Source organism: Oxyura jamaicensis, chromosome 3, assembly GCF_011077185.1.
Source record: "Oxyura jamaicensis isolate SHBP4307 breed ruddy duck chromosome 3, BPBGC_Ojam_1.0, whole genome shotgun sequence".
Classification (NCBI taxonomy): domain Eukaryota; kingdom Metazoa; phylum Chordata; class Aves; order Anseriformes; family Anatidae; genus Oxyura; species Oxyura jamaicensis.
Genome location: NC_048895.1, coordinates 30,306,948 through 30,321,767, shown reverse-complemented (window position 1 = coordinate 30,321,767; position 14,820 = coordinate 30,306,948). Strand labels below are relative to the sequence as shown.

The following is a 14,820-nucleotide window of genomic DNA, read 5'->3' as shown; positions in this document are numbered from 1 at the left end:
ACAGGAAAAAAAGCTTCACCAGAATGCACGTCAATCACTGTAGAATTCTTGGTGGCCTCCAAAGAGCCAGGCACTTACATTAAGAGACACTGTATGCGTTTGTTCATGCTTCTTGGGCATTTTCCTATTGTACTTCATAGCTCAATGTTTGCTTCACAATTAGTGCCAACTGTGAATTATCTGATCCAAAAGTACAGTCAAGCTCAAAATATAAATTTTGCTTGAAATAGTTTCTGCATATTTTTTTTTTTAAAAAAACAACAATAATTATTTTAACTTCATTTTTCTTGCAAATTTGGACAATCACTGTCATCATAAAATGAATGGGAATATTCCCAAAAGAAACACAAACTTAAACTGCCAAGAAATTTGTAAGAACAGCAACAGTTTTTGGTTGGCTCCCAAAAGATTTTCTACACAACATTTTTACATTCATTTCATGGACAACAGTAAAATAGAAAGGTAAGTGTAGTATGAAAGCTGATAGAATGGGGCAGAATATGCCGAGACTGTTCCTGTGTGTAAGCACCACAAGCTCCAGCAAGCATGGGTAAGTAAAGGATAGAGTTGGTGCTTTCTCCTCATTTTCCTGAGATGGAAAGTGCATCGTATCACAGAATATGTGAAAATGAAGATTTGAACAACTCCTGCAGGCTCTGTAAAAGTTCCGATTTCTTAAGACTGATGACCCAGGCAATGAACACAAACATCAACAGCCCAGCGCAGCAGGCAGGATGCAACTTCCATACCACACATGACTCAATGAGAAGTACAGGGCCAAACGCTGTTTGCCACATTTTCTTCGCAGATTTTGTGTTTTTAAATATCATAGTGAAACCTCTTGAAACTAATTAAACCATAGTAAAAACCAGCAAGCAATATCTACTAAGACCTTTTGAATTGCCAGATAGACTGACTGACATTAAATGCCTTATACAGAAGTAGAAAACTCAAAATAATTGAATTTGAAAGTAACAAACACAGAATTTAATGGAGAGCTCTGCCAACATTCACTGATATTGCATATCATACGTGTATGAGTAAGTGCCGCGCGATACTGTTGTATCCACACACAATTTTGCTACGTACAGCTGAATTTACCTTAGACTGCCTGAAGAGTAGGACCTACTTCTATCAGTGAAATTCTTTTCTCTACATTCTCTACTGCCTGCCTTGATAAAAACTGGTTTTGGTGAAAAAAAGCATCTGAAAAAATATTTTCTTCCATCTACTATGGTATTTTACACAGGTCTGCCACACTAGTGTATATTGTCCATGTGCTCATAGTTTATTTTCTTCCTTTGATTGCTAATGCAATAATATTTTTATGCCTGATATAGCAGTAACTTTACCCTGGAATTAAATGTCAATTTCTACTTGCCACCCCCAAAATTTGAAATTAAATGCCACAGATACTGACCCCCTGCATTCAGGCAAAATGCAGCCACCAACTCACAAAGGGACATTTATAAAATAAGCCTTGCTTGTTTGAACTGCAACACTGCCGTCACTGGAGCTTCACCCGTGAGACTTAAATAAATAAAAATAAACCGAAGTAATAAACACCATGTTTTATGGAGTTGCACACACACAAAAAAAGGTCCTCCTGGCAAACTTTAAAGATTAGACTTAAAAGCTGCCTCTCTCATTCCGGAAGACTCCCGTCCTAGGCTGCTCTGAAGGCCTAGCAGACTGAGTGCCTCCCTTCCATCTCAGCACCGCAACGTAGAAACCAGATCGATGCTCCAAATTAAGTCAGCTTAGAGGTCCCTGAGTGCAACAGGAATAATGAATCCCCAACTACAGTCTCAAGCAACATAAGGTATGTTAAAAACAAAAACCACAACTGCCTCTAGCCTAAGGCTCTGCAATATGTCATGTCCTACAGTTATATCCTCTGAGGCGCTCAAGTTTTCTACTATTTTCTACTACTGATGGTATTCCAGTGGCCACGTTATTCACATGTCTTGAGTGAAACAATTTATTTATTTACTTACTTATTTTTAAGGGAATACCTCACATCTATCCATGGACTGTAGGGTTTTGGAAGACTTAATATAATTTCAGAATCATCAGCAGCAGCTGGTTGACAGCAATAAAGACAACATTCACTTCAAATAACCCTGAATTATATACAGTTGAGTAAATTTGAATTTGTTTTGATTTAAGGTCTTCCAAAGTTGAGGCCAACATGCTGAACAAAAATATTAAACTATCTATAACCCTGTGTCAACATATGATGCTACTGGGAATGGTAAGTGAATTAATTTTCCAAGGAAAATTAATTACTTATGACTTACAGTTGTAAAAGCAAACAACGTAACTCTGGATTAGGGCACATTTAATTTCTGTTTGGAGTAGCGATTAAATTAATTTCATATAATTCATGGTATGTAATGGAAAGCAGAACAAAGATGAAATCTTAGACAATGACTGACACAGAAAAAAGTGTATATTTATGTTCCTGATCCAAAAATAAAGGTCACAGATATTAATCACTGTCTAGCAAAACATGATTTTGGTTTCTAAAATGATTATTTTTTTCAAAACTGTTAAAAAAAGTGTTATTAGCAAGATAAGATCTAAAAAGCAACAAACTAAAAAAAATACCAGAGCAATCTTGCATTTTATAATGTCTCTTAGTGAAACAAAAGTGCAATTTCTGGTGATATCAAAAGACTGACAAATAACTGTCACATGATTATTTTGAGGAACAGTAACGCTGAATGCGTTTTACACTAAGTTCGATCCATCTTAAGGAAATTTTGATCACAGATCCGAAATTTAAACAAAGACATAAACACTGAACAAGAATTTAAACCTTAATTTTACAATTTTTATCAGATACTCACATTTTCTAGTAAACAGTTAATGTGAAAAAGACAACTAAAGCTCAATGAACCTGTGAAAGAGTTCTTGCAGTATTCCATAATTTGACATTTGTTCAAACTAAGAAAAAAAGGTGTTTTTAAAATATATTTCAGTGCAAAGCATACCAGTTTTTAGTTTACATATTTACCATTAAAACAGTTATTAACAAATATTAACAAACAGGTTACAGGTTTAAACTCTCATCTGGACTTTCAGTGCTAGCTACGGACTCCTCCTGAAAGTGAATATGAATTCATTCCTCATTTCAGTGTTTTGGATATCAAGTCAACAGCTGCTGTGCTACGAACTAAACTGGAAGTATGATAATATTAGCATTTTCCCTTATGAGGCAAATGAATATAGTGTTAATTCATGAAACCAAAACAACAGATGCAACATATGACCACTGCACAGCAAACAGTAACCACGGAATTCCACTAACAAATAATATTTACATGCAAGATGTTTCAGTCTACCCCCCCACATTTGTTCAAAGCAACTGATTCACATCTCAACTGCCACTTTTACCTGCCTTTCAGCAAAAAGGAGATGCTTTCACTACAGTCATAGTTCAATCAGTTTTATCATATATAATGTTTACATTAAAATCTGACTAGAATTTGTAACAGCGCCTTAAAAGATATAAATTTCTTCAAATAAAAGATGGTCTTGAAGCACAAGTTCTATGAATACAAATATCACAACAGGGATATAGATAATTCCAAGAATAATCTGTGTAATCTGGCTGTCATTTTACTGTGGTATTTGTAAGAATGTTTTAAACATTGTAAAGAAGTTATGAAAATTTAAAACCAAGATTTAAACTCTGAGGTGGGTGAAAGGAGTTGAACAATTATTCATTGTTAAAATTGTGCATTTTAACCTAGGGTTATTAAACACTTTAAATGTAAATAGGAAACCCAATAGCATCTCACACATTTAGGAAACTGTTCAGTCAAGGTACTTTTGAAAAGACAGACTTCACCATCCAGCTTTTAGTCAATTAAGTATTTCCAAACGGATGCAAAGAAGAGCCACATCGAGGTGATTCGCCAGATCCCAGCCTTGCAACTCACATTTTGCTCCTCTTGCCACTTGGCTTCCGCATCAGAACAGTGTCTCGGAGGAGTTTAAATCCACCCTGTTGGCTCATAACTCATCTAGCCTGTGTTTCAACTAGCTCTGCCCAAATATACTTACGGAAAGGCAATTCCATCTGAAATATTAAACAGGCTTGCACAGAGGGTACACTATACCTGAGGAATTCTGCCCAGGAGCTCCTACCTAATTCTTTTGTGGCAGTAAACAACCTTTTTCCTTTTTTTTTTTTTTTTTTTTTTCTGGGGGGGGGGGGGCGGGGGGGTGTTGTGGTGCTGTAGCATATATAATTTCAAACCAATTAGAGCACAAATCACATGAGAAAGTCTGTTTTCATATGGTGACAAAAAAAACTTCCTAAGAAACTTCTGCTAACAGAATTGGTAATTAAGCAATCAAAAACAAACTCACAAGTGAGGGCAAATTTGTCAAACAGCTGTTTCCTATCAACATGCTAAGATTATTCACCCTCCATATATCAACATTTCTTCCAAAAACTTTCCTACTTCTGTTAAAATCTCCAAAGCTCTATACAAATACACATATTCAGATACAAATTCTCCAGTAATAAATAGCTACGCAAGAGGGACATAATTAGCATTAACATATAAAATTTACCTGCTGTTCAGGTTGCTTACAAAGGAACATCTCTGACAGTTTTCAAATGCTCTCTAGCATGCATTTTTGTGACAGCAGTGAAAAATAGGTGCAGTCCATTGGCAGCCCCATGAGTGACATGTGCAGATGCAGGGACACTGCTGTGCTCTTGCACTCTTTGTAAATACACAAGCACAATTTTCCTTCATTTCCTTAAAGGGACAGTATGTCACCTCACTGAACTGGCATGCTTCCTTGGAGATGACAGTAATTACAAAATCATTAATAACATACATGCTATTTTCTTTCTATATTCTTTTTTGTTGTTCCTTCACTGTAACTAGCCACAACAGACTAGCTAAACATTATTGTGCTACTGCTGTGCTATTTGCCAGCCAGAGAACAGCTAGCCCCAACCAAAGAGACTCTGCCAAGTTACAAGATACAAACCATATTCCGCAGGCAGCAAAACTGTTGCCAAAGATTGGTTTAAATTATGCAAATCCAACAGAGGTGTAACTTACTTAGAAAAGAATCTACTTCATTTCATGAGGTGAGGAAGCATCCAAAAACCATTACCATTACTGCCTGTCTCTTCCTGATACAGCTGTCTGCAAAGATTTTCTTCTCAAAGATCTGCGACAGCTTGGTTCGCAGAACTTTACTCTTCAAAATGAAAAGTGCATTATTCACCCTAAAACGGTGTTGGGCATGAACAGGTATGATTTTTCTTTGGTTTCTTCACAAAGCTAAAACTTTACCACTACTACCCTATAATTAAGAGAATCTGCAGCCAGCAAATTGATGGTCTGCAAAACCTAACTAAAGGCTGGATAAGTAATCCTAACAAAAGGTTTCTATGATTTCCTGTGTGTTAGAATTCCTGAATTAAGCACAGACGTATGTATTCACGAGCCTACCTATCCACTTACCTTGCACACCTTTTGCCTTTCTCTGAACAAGACACATTTTTGCCCAATTTTAATGAGATTTTATGGGGAAAACCACCACACCCTGTCCCTCAAAAAAAAATTTGTACACCTTAAAACTTGGAGGTGTACTCTTCTCCTTTTTCCTCATGTTTCAGAGCAAGCAACTCTATTTTTTATGCTGGAGAAAAAAAAAAAAAAAAAGGTAACAATAGTCTTCTTTGCAGGAGGTTCAGGAAAGAGATTAAAGATCCCTTTGAGAAGTAGAGCTAAGAGCATTCTTGTGAAATGCTATCCCATTTGCCTGTCTTTCAAGTCCCAGTGAATTTGTTCAGAGATGAGACCTAATAGAGAGGAAGTAACTGGACAAATTCTGGACTATTGTAATTTTATTAAAAAACAATACTGGCAACATATCCTTTAGTCTATGTTGTTTAGGAAGTTTTTTTTTTTTTAATATCAGTAGCCAGTTTCTCTCCTCATACCTACCCTACAGTTGCAGATAGACTCCAGTCCACCAACATACCATTGAATATTTTAAGTTTTTCTCAACTTGAAATACATTTGTAATAAACCAGTTGTCATATGCTGTCAAAAAGGTGTGATATTAATTACATCACAGTAATCAGACCACCCCTAGTAAGTGATATATACAGAACTAAACATTGGTATCCTTAGACACCTACTGTTTAAGCAAAGTTCTCTTTATGCAGCTATTCCAGTTAAAGTACAAAAAACAACAACACATAAGCAAGTTCAGAATTACAAGTATATCCTAGGAGATCCAGTTCTGTGTCGAACTGCATGTATAAATTCAGTGTAGTAATACAGAAAGAATGCTGAAGCATTTTGTAGACAGGCTGTTCAACTTGGTGTTGAAACCTGAAATCTGCAGTTCAGACCAGCAAACAACATTCCTACTGAACAGAGTTTTCCACAGGAGCTACATGAATCACACAATATAAAGCACTGTTCACCTAATAAATAAGGCATCCCGTTTTCTTAATCACAAAAACCTAAGTTGCAAACCAACACAAATTTGTTTTAATAAGCTTAATAAAGCAAGCTCAAGTTTAACGTTGCTTTGACAATCACACCTCAGAGATTAAAAAACCTACTCTCTTGCACATCGTATGTCATCATCCTCTCACATCATACATGAGTGATTCTCCTATGCTATCCAAGTAATACACCTAACAACTCAAATACACTATGGGTCAATTAATCAAAAAATAAAGACGAATAATAAAGTTCTTAAAGAGTCAGCAAAAAATGTACAGATCTGATGGAAGAGGCAGTCAAGCTCCAGTACTTTGCTCCATGTTATTAAATAACAGCATAATATGCAAAGGATTTATAATCAAAACCAGATACAAAAGGGATATGTCTCTTGTATATCATTTAAGAACTCTGTACATATTTTACAGAAAAACTAAGATGAAGCTTTTCTTGAACTGGATATCAATTCTTTGTGATGGCCAATGTTCAGATTACAACAATTGTTTGTACTCACCAGCTACTTCACAGCTTTTTTTGTTAGCAGTTTCCTATTAAAAACTAATTTTCAAGTTTCCTCTGTTAGAGAAACAAGACAACAATATTTAATTTATCCAGAATTTGAATTAGATAATAAAGAAATATATCTAATGATAGAGTTTGTTAAGCCTCAGAATGACTTAACAAATAAAGCTACCAAGTCACCTTTGCTGGGGTTTTCTAATAATGGTCTGACAAACACCTGCAATAAGGGACAAGTCATCTTTTCTTGTGGGAAAGACAGCAAATGGAAATAATGCATAGAGTTGTTCAGCCTACAGTTGTATCAGGATGACCAAACTGATCTTACTCTTGGACTTAGAGAAACCCTGTAAGTTCCTTTGATTCCCATATTTTTAAAAGTCTTGCTATATTTTGCCTCCCAAATATCTCCAAAATGATTAAGCATTAAACTATTAAATGTACAGTCAGTTTGCCTCAAGTAAATAATTTTCATTATGTAAGCTCAGAAAAGTAATAACATTTGAAATACTACTGTCAAAAAAAAACCATAATTAAGATACAACCAGGCCTACTAAGGAGGATGCATATCTGATTATAAGTGTTTCCTCAAGTTGTGTTGTCATTTAACACAAAGCACCCATCTTTGTTTGGGGAAAATAAAATAAAACACAATGAAAATGCCTACCAAATTTTACCTGAAATAATAAAATGTCCTATAGTTAATGAAATGCAAAGCTGTTACAGTTCAGTAATGAGAGGAACATGGTGAGGAAAAAGGACAGGAAGGAATTGAATAGGCATTTCCAAATTTTAAACTCGTATTATTAGGTATTCCAATTAGCCTTTATGAAACCCTTTTGGTCAGGATCCTCCAGCAACATAAATAAGAATTAGCTTAAGAAACTTAAATAAGAATTAGCTCAACTTTTTTTTTTTTTTTTTTTTTTTCTCCTGAAGGAGCACCATTGCTTAAGTGTATCAGTCACAAGTTTTATTTCTCCTGACAAAAATGTTCCAGCTACATCTGGAATCAAGTACTTCAGAGGTTATAAAGCTGCATACATTATGACTTACATCCTTTTGGGATGTTAATTTTCCAAATGTGTTAAATAGCAAATATGTTACCACATTCAAAAATATATCACAGAGAGATTTTTGCACTCCAAAAACTACAAAGACCAAATAGGATGTTGCGTTTTCAAGATCAAACATAACATGTATTTTAATATTTGACATGACTCGTTAAAAATTCTGACCCTTCAACACATACCATACGTTGCATTCCTAGACTACAGGTGAGGTGGAGCTCCCATCACCATGATGTGTATTTTCCCTGCTGAGGTTACTATTTTTCTCGCATCCAAGAATTCTGTACATCAAACCAAAAGCAAAGAACGAGTAAAACTTCACCTTGTCCCTTCGCATTCTTCTTCCTTTCTCTGCCCTAAAATGCAGATTCAAGTTTTGACTTTTTAAAGCTTTATTAATTTAATTCCCCTATTACCTGAAGTTATTTGTTTTTGATAGAGAATAGTGAACAGAATGCTTATTCCAGTGCTGGTTTATTCTCATATGAAAAGCTGGGTTTCTGTCTGAGAGGACAGATCGCCCCCCCCCTCCCCCCAGGATTCTTTTTCTTTTTAATCCATTTTCTTTGCTCTGGAATTCAATTCCCTAACCACAACTTTTGTGAAGCAGCTTTGTTCTCAGCTCTTATCTACATCATCCAAGCACATTACAATTACAGTGGTGATTCATCAGCCAAAAATTCAGTTTGCAGTGTAATAATGTCTTAAGCCACTAACTGCTTTCCTGATATGAATTACGCTTTGAACCAGCACTGGGAGGTGACAAGGCAAACATATTCTGCATCAGGCGGAGCCTGAGCATCATCTTCATGTTCAACTACAGAAGAAATCATACTAATATGAACTGAAGGTGATAAATTAATTTTGGCTATGTTCTTGCCTGGGAAGAAAGAATGATTTTCCTAATGAGATAAAGATAAAAGAAAACAAGGACCTTTAGGCAACTGGAATCTTGGTCTGTGAGAGACCCTAATAAATCAGGTGGGGCTTCTCTTTGTCAAAGGAAGTACCTGTTAGGAGACTGGGGGCCTGTTTATTTTTCTCTGACAAAACAGATTTTCTTGGTACTACACAAACTCAGAATCATAAGTTGAAAGGAGAATAAAATCAAGTGGTGAGGTACAAACTTCATTTTTTATTTTTTATTTTTGTCATCTAAAATAAGTTAACACAAATCACAATTCACCAGGCTCAGTTTCCTGAGTTGGTACTTACCCTGTTAGTCTGTACCAAGTAAATCATGCCACTGAGGCTATAGTGAACAGCTGCAATATGGTCATTGCAATATCTACCTGATATCATGCTCCCAAAACCATACAACTACCAACTCTGTGCCTTTTAGCTTTCAACATATGCTTCTCTATAACATGCACATGGGACACAGTAGATAGTGTACATCTAAATCAGTACCTTCTGACCAAGTAAGGCAAACTACACATAGCAATCCAGAGTACACTTCAAATAGTAAGGTATTCCATTTTGGTATTGATTTTTTTAAAAATTTAGTTTAAAAACAACCAACTTCTACTCAAAGGGCTGTGACTAGGACATAGCATTTCAAGATTTTTTTTTAAACTTTTATTCCATAAAACGAAGACGAAGAAAAATCTGTCTCACTTTTCATTGTTGCTACTGCTGCTAATTTTATAAATAAAAGCAGTGCTTCTCCATGAGTAAGGAAATCAAGTGTGCTTCAGACTGAGTCTTTTTGACAAATGACTACCCTGATTTTAGGTGCCATCATTAAAGCCCACTTTTACTGAAACAGAGATATATACATTAAACAACTCTACAGTATTTCAGTCTTTCAAGATCATTTTCCTCAAAAACTATTGTATAGTTCATACTGAAAGATTAATTATGTAAGTTAGTTTTACTGCTAAGTTCTGCAATTAGCAAGGAACACATACATAAAACATACTTTGCGGCAACACAAGTACAGCTTGCAAGAACAGCACTGCCTGCTACCTTTACCAACTAAAATGTTGACCACAGTTCTTTCTAAAATATAAAAATGCAGTAATCCAGGATACACACCTCTTTGACATTTGTCACACCACCTTCAGCAGTGGAAGTAGATTATTCTAGTCTGCTAATTGCATTCTACCCCATTAACTCTCAGGCGCTTACCTGAAAGCACAGATCCAGACACTTCTGTGCTTTCTATTTTTACTTCTGTTCCAGCCTTTCAAATTTACTTACATTCTGTAGTCTCAAAAATAAAGACAAAAGCACATGCTAATTTTTCTGGATTTCTTGTTGTTTTGTTTATTCACATCTCTGTTTGGTGGGAATTAAGCACTTGCATAAACACTTTCCGTATGGATATACAAATGCTACAAAATGACAATGTCTTACATACCACTTCTCAATATTATTCCCTTTCTAAATACATTTTGAAGGTAGATGTTACTTCCCAGAAACAACCTACAAAAATGTACAGAAGAGGTACCAAACATTTTCCAGTTCAACTTTAGTAAAGGCAAAACTTCAAAACAAATGTTTTTATTTCAAACTTCTAAGAAGGAATGCACCTAATAGCACAAATTAATGGCTTCTAAATGGAGGATCAATATCTCAATGTATTTTACACAAAGAGCTAAAACCTCATTGCTGTAACAATACAAAAAAAAAAAAAAAAAAAAAAAAGAAGGCTTTACAGATCAGGTTACCTGTCTGATCTGATGTTTTTTATAGACTATAAATCTGGCTACAGCCATTTCTGAGGCTCAATCACAATCGTTAAAACTAGAGATTAGAAAAGAGGTCTTCTATGACTTTTTCAGAGGCATTTACTACCATTCTACCAATTCTACAAATATATGTTAAAGGAGACTAGTTGGCACTTGATTATAAAAAAAAAAAAAAGCATTTTGATGTTGCTCTACATCATGATGGATTACTGAGATTAAATTATACGTATTGCCTTACCTGATACATTCCAACTCCTATGTGTTTGGGCTCAATTTTCACTAGCTCAGCTAATGGGTCTTGTACACGTCTAGCTATGGAAACTGAAAAACAGAATTAGAAAAAGAACTATTGTTTTATCTGAAAAATTGCAATTATATAACTGGTTTTGCTATTTTTTTCAGTCTTCTACAGATTTAACTTCTTTTTAAACATGGAAATTATCACTTATAGAATTTTTTTCTCTTTTAGACAAGAAATGAAATGTACATTAATCAAACTTTTTAAATGAAGCGTTCATGCAAAAACTTAAGAAGATTTAATACTGTAGTCACAACATTAAAATAATTTACTCAGGCCACAGAGCTAGTAAACAACTGTGTACAGTAAATTTCTCCCTCATCTCTATATTAAAATGCATACTTAGCACTTAAAATTATAATCTTCAACCTTAAATCAGAGATATGTATCATTTGTGCATTTGTGTTAAGAATGACAAAAATGAGGATGGGACAGAAGATGGCTGTGGCCATCTATTACCTTCAAAACCACAAGCTATTACCTTCAAAACCACACCCACAGCTGGTATTAGTTGCACCAAGATGCTTTTTCTAACTTTTATTTTACCTTTAAATTTATTTTTAAAGGATATCAAGAGATAGTCAGAGGAAGAACAGACAGGAGTCAGGAATAAGAGTGTATATACATTTGGTGGTTTGGTCAATGATACATACATAATCTTGAAATTGGAAAACTGTAAGAATCTGCACCTGATATTTTATTTACATAAAAAGATATAAATTACATGAGCATATGATTATATGATATACAACTATATAAATTATATATTTTTATACAAAACAAATATTTTACATAAAAAGATTTACAGAGCTTTGCATTTATATATATATACACACACATGCACGCATATATTTATAAGCTTTGGTTAGAATCATGGATTTGTTTACATTCAACGGGACCTTTTGAGATCATCTCATCCAACTCCCTTGCTCAAGCAAGGTGAGCTAGAGCAGGTTTCCCAGGACTGTGTCCAGCTGGGTTTTGAATATCTCCATGGATGGAGACTCCACCACCTCTCCAGGTAACCTGTGTTTGACCACTGTCACAGTAAAGTGTTTTTTTGTGTGTGTGCGCATGTGCGCGCGCGCGTGTGCATTGTGTATTCGGGTGGAATTTCCGGAGTTTCTATTTGGGCCCTCTTGTCCTGCCCGTTGGCACTACTAAGAAAAGTTTGCCTCCTTCTTCATTCCACCCCATCAGGTATTTCCACACATCCGTTACATTGTTCCAAGCCTTTTCTCCCAGTCCCAGGTCTCTCAGCCATTCCTTGTATGAAAAGAGCTCCAATCCCTTAATAACCTTTGAGGCCCTAATCTGAACGACAATTGCTACTACTGCAGATTGTTAATTACTTCACAGTGTTTTGAAAAAGGACTCAACTAAACACTGATACTTGAAGCCAAAACAGTAAACCTAATGCTTATTTATTAGTTATACAGGCTTCTCAAACAAGAACTGCAAAATTTGTCAATTGAAGACTTCATTAGAAGTTTTACTTTGAAGGATTTGCAATGGTAAATGTATGGTTAGCATGAAGTTCACCGCTCAGCTGTGCAAGACTCTATATACTTTTTTTATTTTATATATGCTGATGATGGCAGTTTGCTAGCTTGGCTCAGAGAGCACTACATTGGTGACATCTGACACACCTGCTTCTCTAACAGAGAAGTTCTGCATTCAAAGGCTATCACATATGCATTCTTGTCAAAAATCACAAAAGGGTAAGTAGTGCAAGGACAATTTTTAAAGCTCACATAGCTTACTACAGAAATGCTTTCTTACAATAATCATATTAATTTCCTTGAAACACTAGTCGTACCTATCACCAGTCACCTAACAAAACAAAAGTGGAACAGAACACCAATGAAAGTAGTATTGATATGAAACAGGAAACATGTTAAACTGTACAGGTATTTCTTCTGAATGCTTTTATGTCTCTCTCTGTATACAATATTTATCTGCAATAAGTTATCTTAAACTCAATATCCACAGAATGTTTTACAGAATTTTCTTTTTAACCTAATAGAACAGTTTCAAAAGCTACATTTTAGACAACTGATAGCAACATGTCACTGTCCACATCTCCTTTCATTACATCTTTTGAAAAACAGGCAACTACACAGATAGGCTGCTATGGGTAATTTCCAAGCATAACCTATCTAAGGAACCTTGAATGAAAAGTAAAACTTGGACTCTTCGTTTCCTAACAGCTAGATTGACAATGCCGTCATATCCCTATGAGGCTTCCAGCAGAGGTGCAGGCCCTGACCCGGCAAAGCCCTTCAGCACAGATGCATGGCGGTATTCCCCCCGGAGCCAGCAATACTCTTCGCATGCATAAAGTTACATAGATAGTTAAGTGCTTTCCTGGATGATACAGGAAATAGTTACAATATCGAAGCGTAAAGATCAATTAGCAGTCAGTTGTATGGTTTAAAGGATGCAGTTCCTACAGTCGTGCCAGCAGGACAGCTGACCTGCTGAATTTCCACTGAAGACTCTATTTTATTCCAGAACACTTCAAATTCAAAATAAAAGACAGCACAATAGGGCAAACATTAAGGAGAGTACAGATTCTCTCCAGGCACAAATTCACTCCAACAATGACTCAAGATGAACATCCGCTGTCTCTTGCACAGACAAACTCACCTTTTCTTTGTTATAGAAATAGCACACTTCAATAGCGATATCTTTTTAGGGGGCACTGAGGCTCCGCTCCAGCAATCTGATCCACGTGGCTGGACTTTTGCAATGCAAGCAGAGCCTGGCTGAAATCATGAAGATTCTGCAGAGATGCATTTCTGCTCCCTGTGGACCAGACTGCAAAAATCAGGCAGTAGAACCTGATCGTCTTACATTATAAAAATTAAATCACTGTACTTCAAGCGTCTCTCAGATTAAAATATTACAGTAATACAGGTATTTATTAAAACTAATTGCTTGCATGTTTTAAAGCCCATTTTAGGAATGGCTATTAACCATTAATTTTTAGAACACTAACAAAATAAATAGGCAGTGCATTCTCACTTCCACTGTTATCAAGGTATGCTTCACTTTTTCAAACAACCAAATAAATAAAGCTCCATGATGGAATGCAGGAAAAAAAAAAAATCGTGTTTCTCAAAAAATCATCTGCAGCACCAAATGAAATTTTTGAGATGCCATTCACAAAATATTCCCAGTCTAAGTAAAATGGGAAAAACGTTATTCAATCTTAAACAGAGCATTAGCAACAGGATGAGGCGTGCTTCTAGTAGAAAACAAGAATTGCACACCAGATAGATGCAAAGCTTCTTCAAGTTGTCAATTACGAACAAAACATTATTGTAATATTTGGAATGACAGCAACGTATTGTGCTGCCATGCAGTAAATCCATGTAAAATTTAAAAGCTTGAGGGGACAGGATGGCCTAGGTGGTCCTCTGACTTTAATGTAGATTAACTTCACCTCCAAATACAAAGAGAAATAAAGAAGGTGAAAGAAAGCATATTAGCCGAAATCCTGTCTTGTCATTAGGACCTTTTCTGTCATTTTGTGAGAAAGGTAATTTAACTGTTTGGTGGTCTCAGTTGACTGTACTGTGGTTATTTGACAAGACAAACCCTTCAGATATTTAAATATTTTTGCCTGCCAGGATAACAGTGCAGTGGCTGAAAAGCTTGCATAAGAGTTGCCTGCACAACTCATGTCAGTCTCAGACTCTAATCTTCATAGAAAATACAGAATTATATTAAAATGGTTTGTT

At 35.6% G+C, this 14,820-nt stretch overlaps 1 protein-coding gene across 3 annotated transcripts in view; it reads right to left on the bottom strand.

The window, feature by feature from the left end:
- SRBD1 (S1 RNA binding domain 1) overlaps positions 1 to 14,820 on the bottom strand; it is a 126,223-nt gene that overhangs the window by 41,460 nt on the left and 69,943 nt on the right. For all 3 annotated transcript variants that reach the window (XM_035321836.1, XM_035321835.1, XM_035321837.1), the window contains exon 17: positions 11,015 to 11,097. In XM_035321836.1, the coding sequence (XP_035177727.1) occupies positions 11,015 to 11,097 (83 nt within the window). The remainder of the gene's footprint in view (positions 1 to 11,014; positions 11,098 to 14,820) is intronic.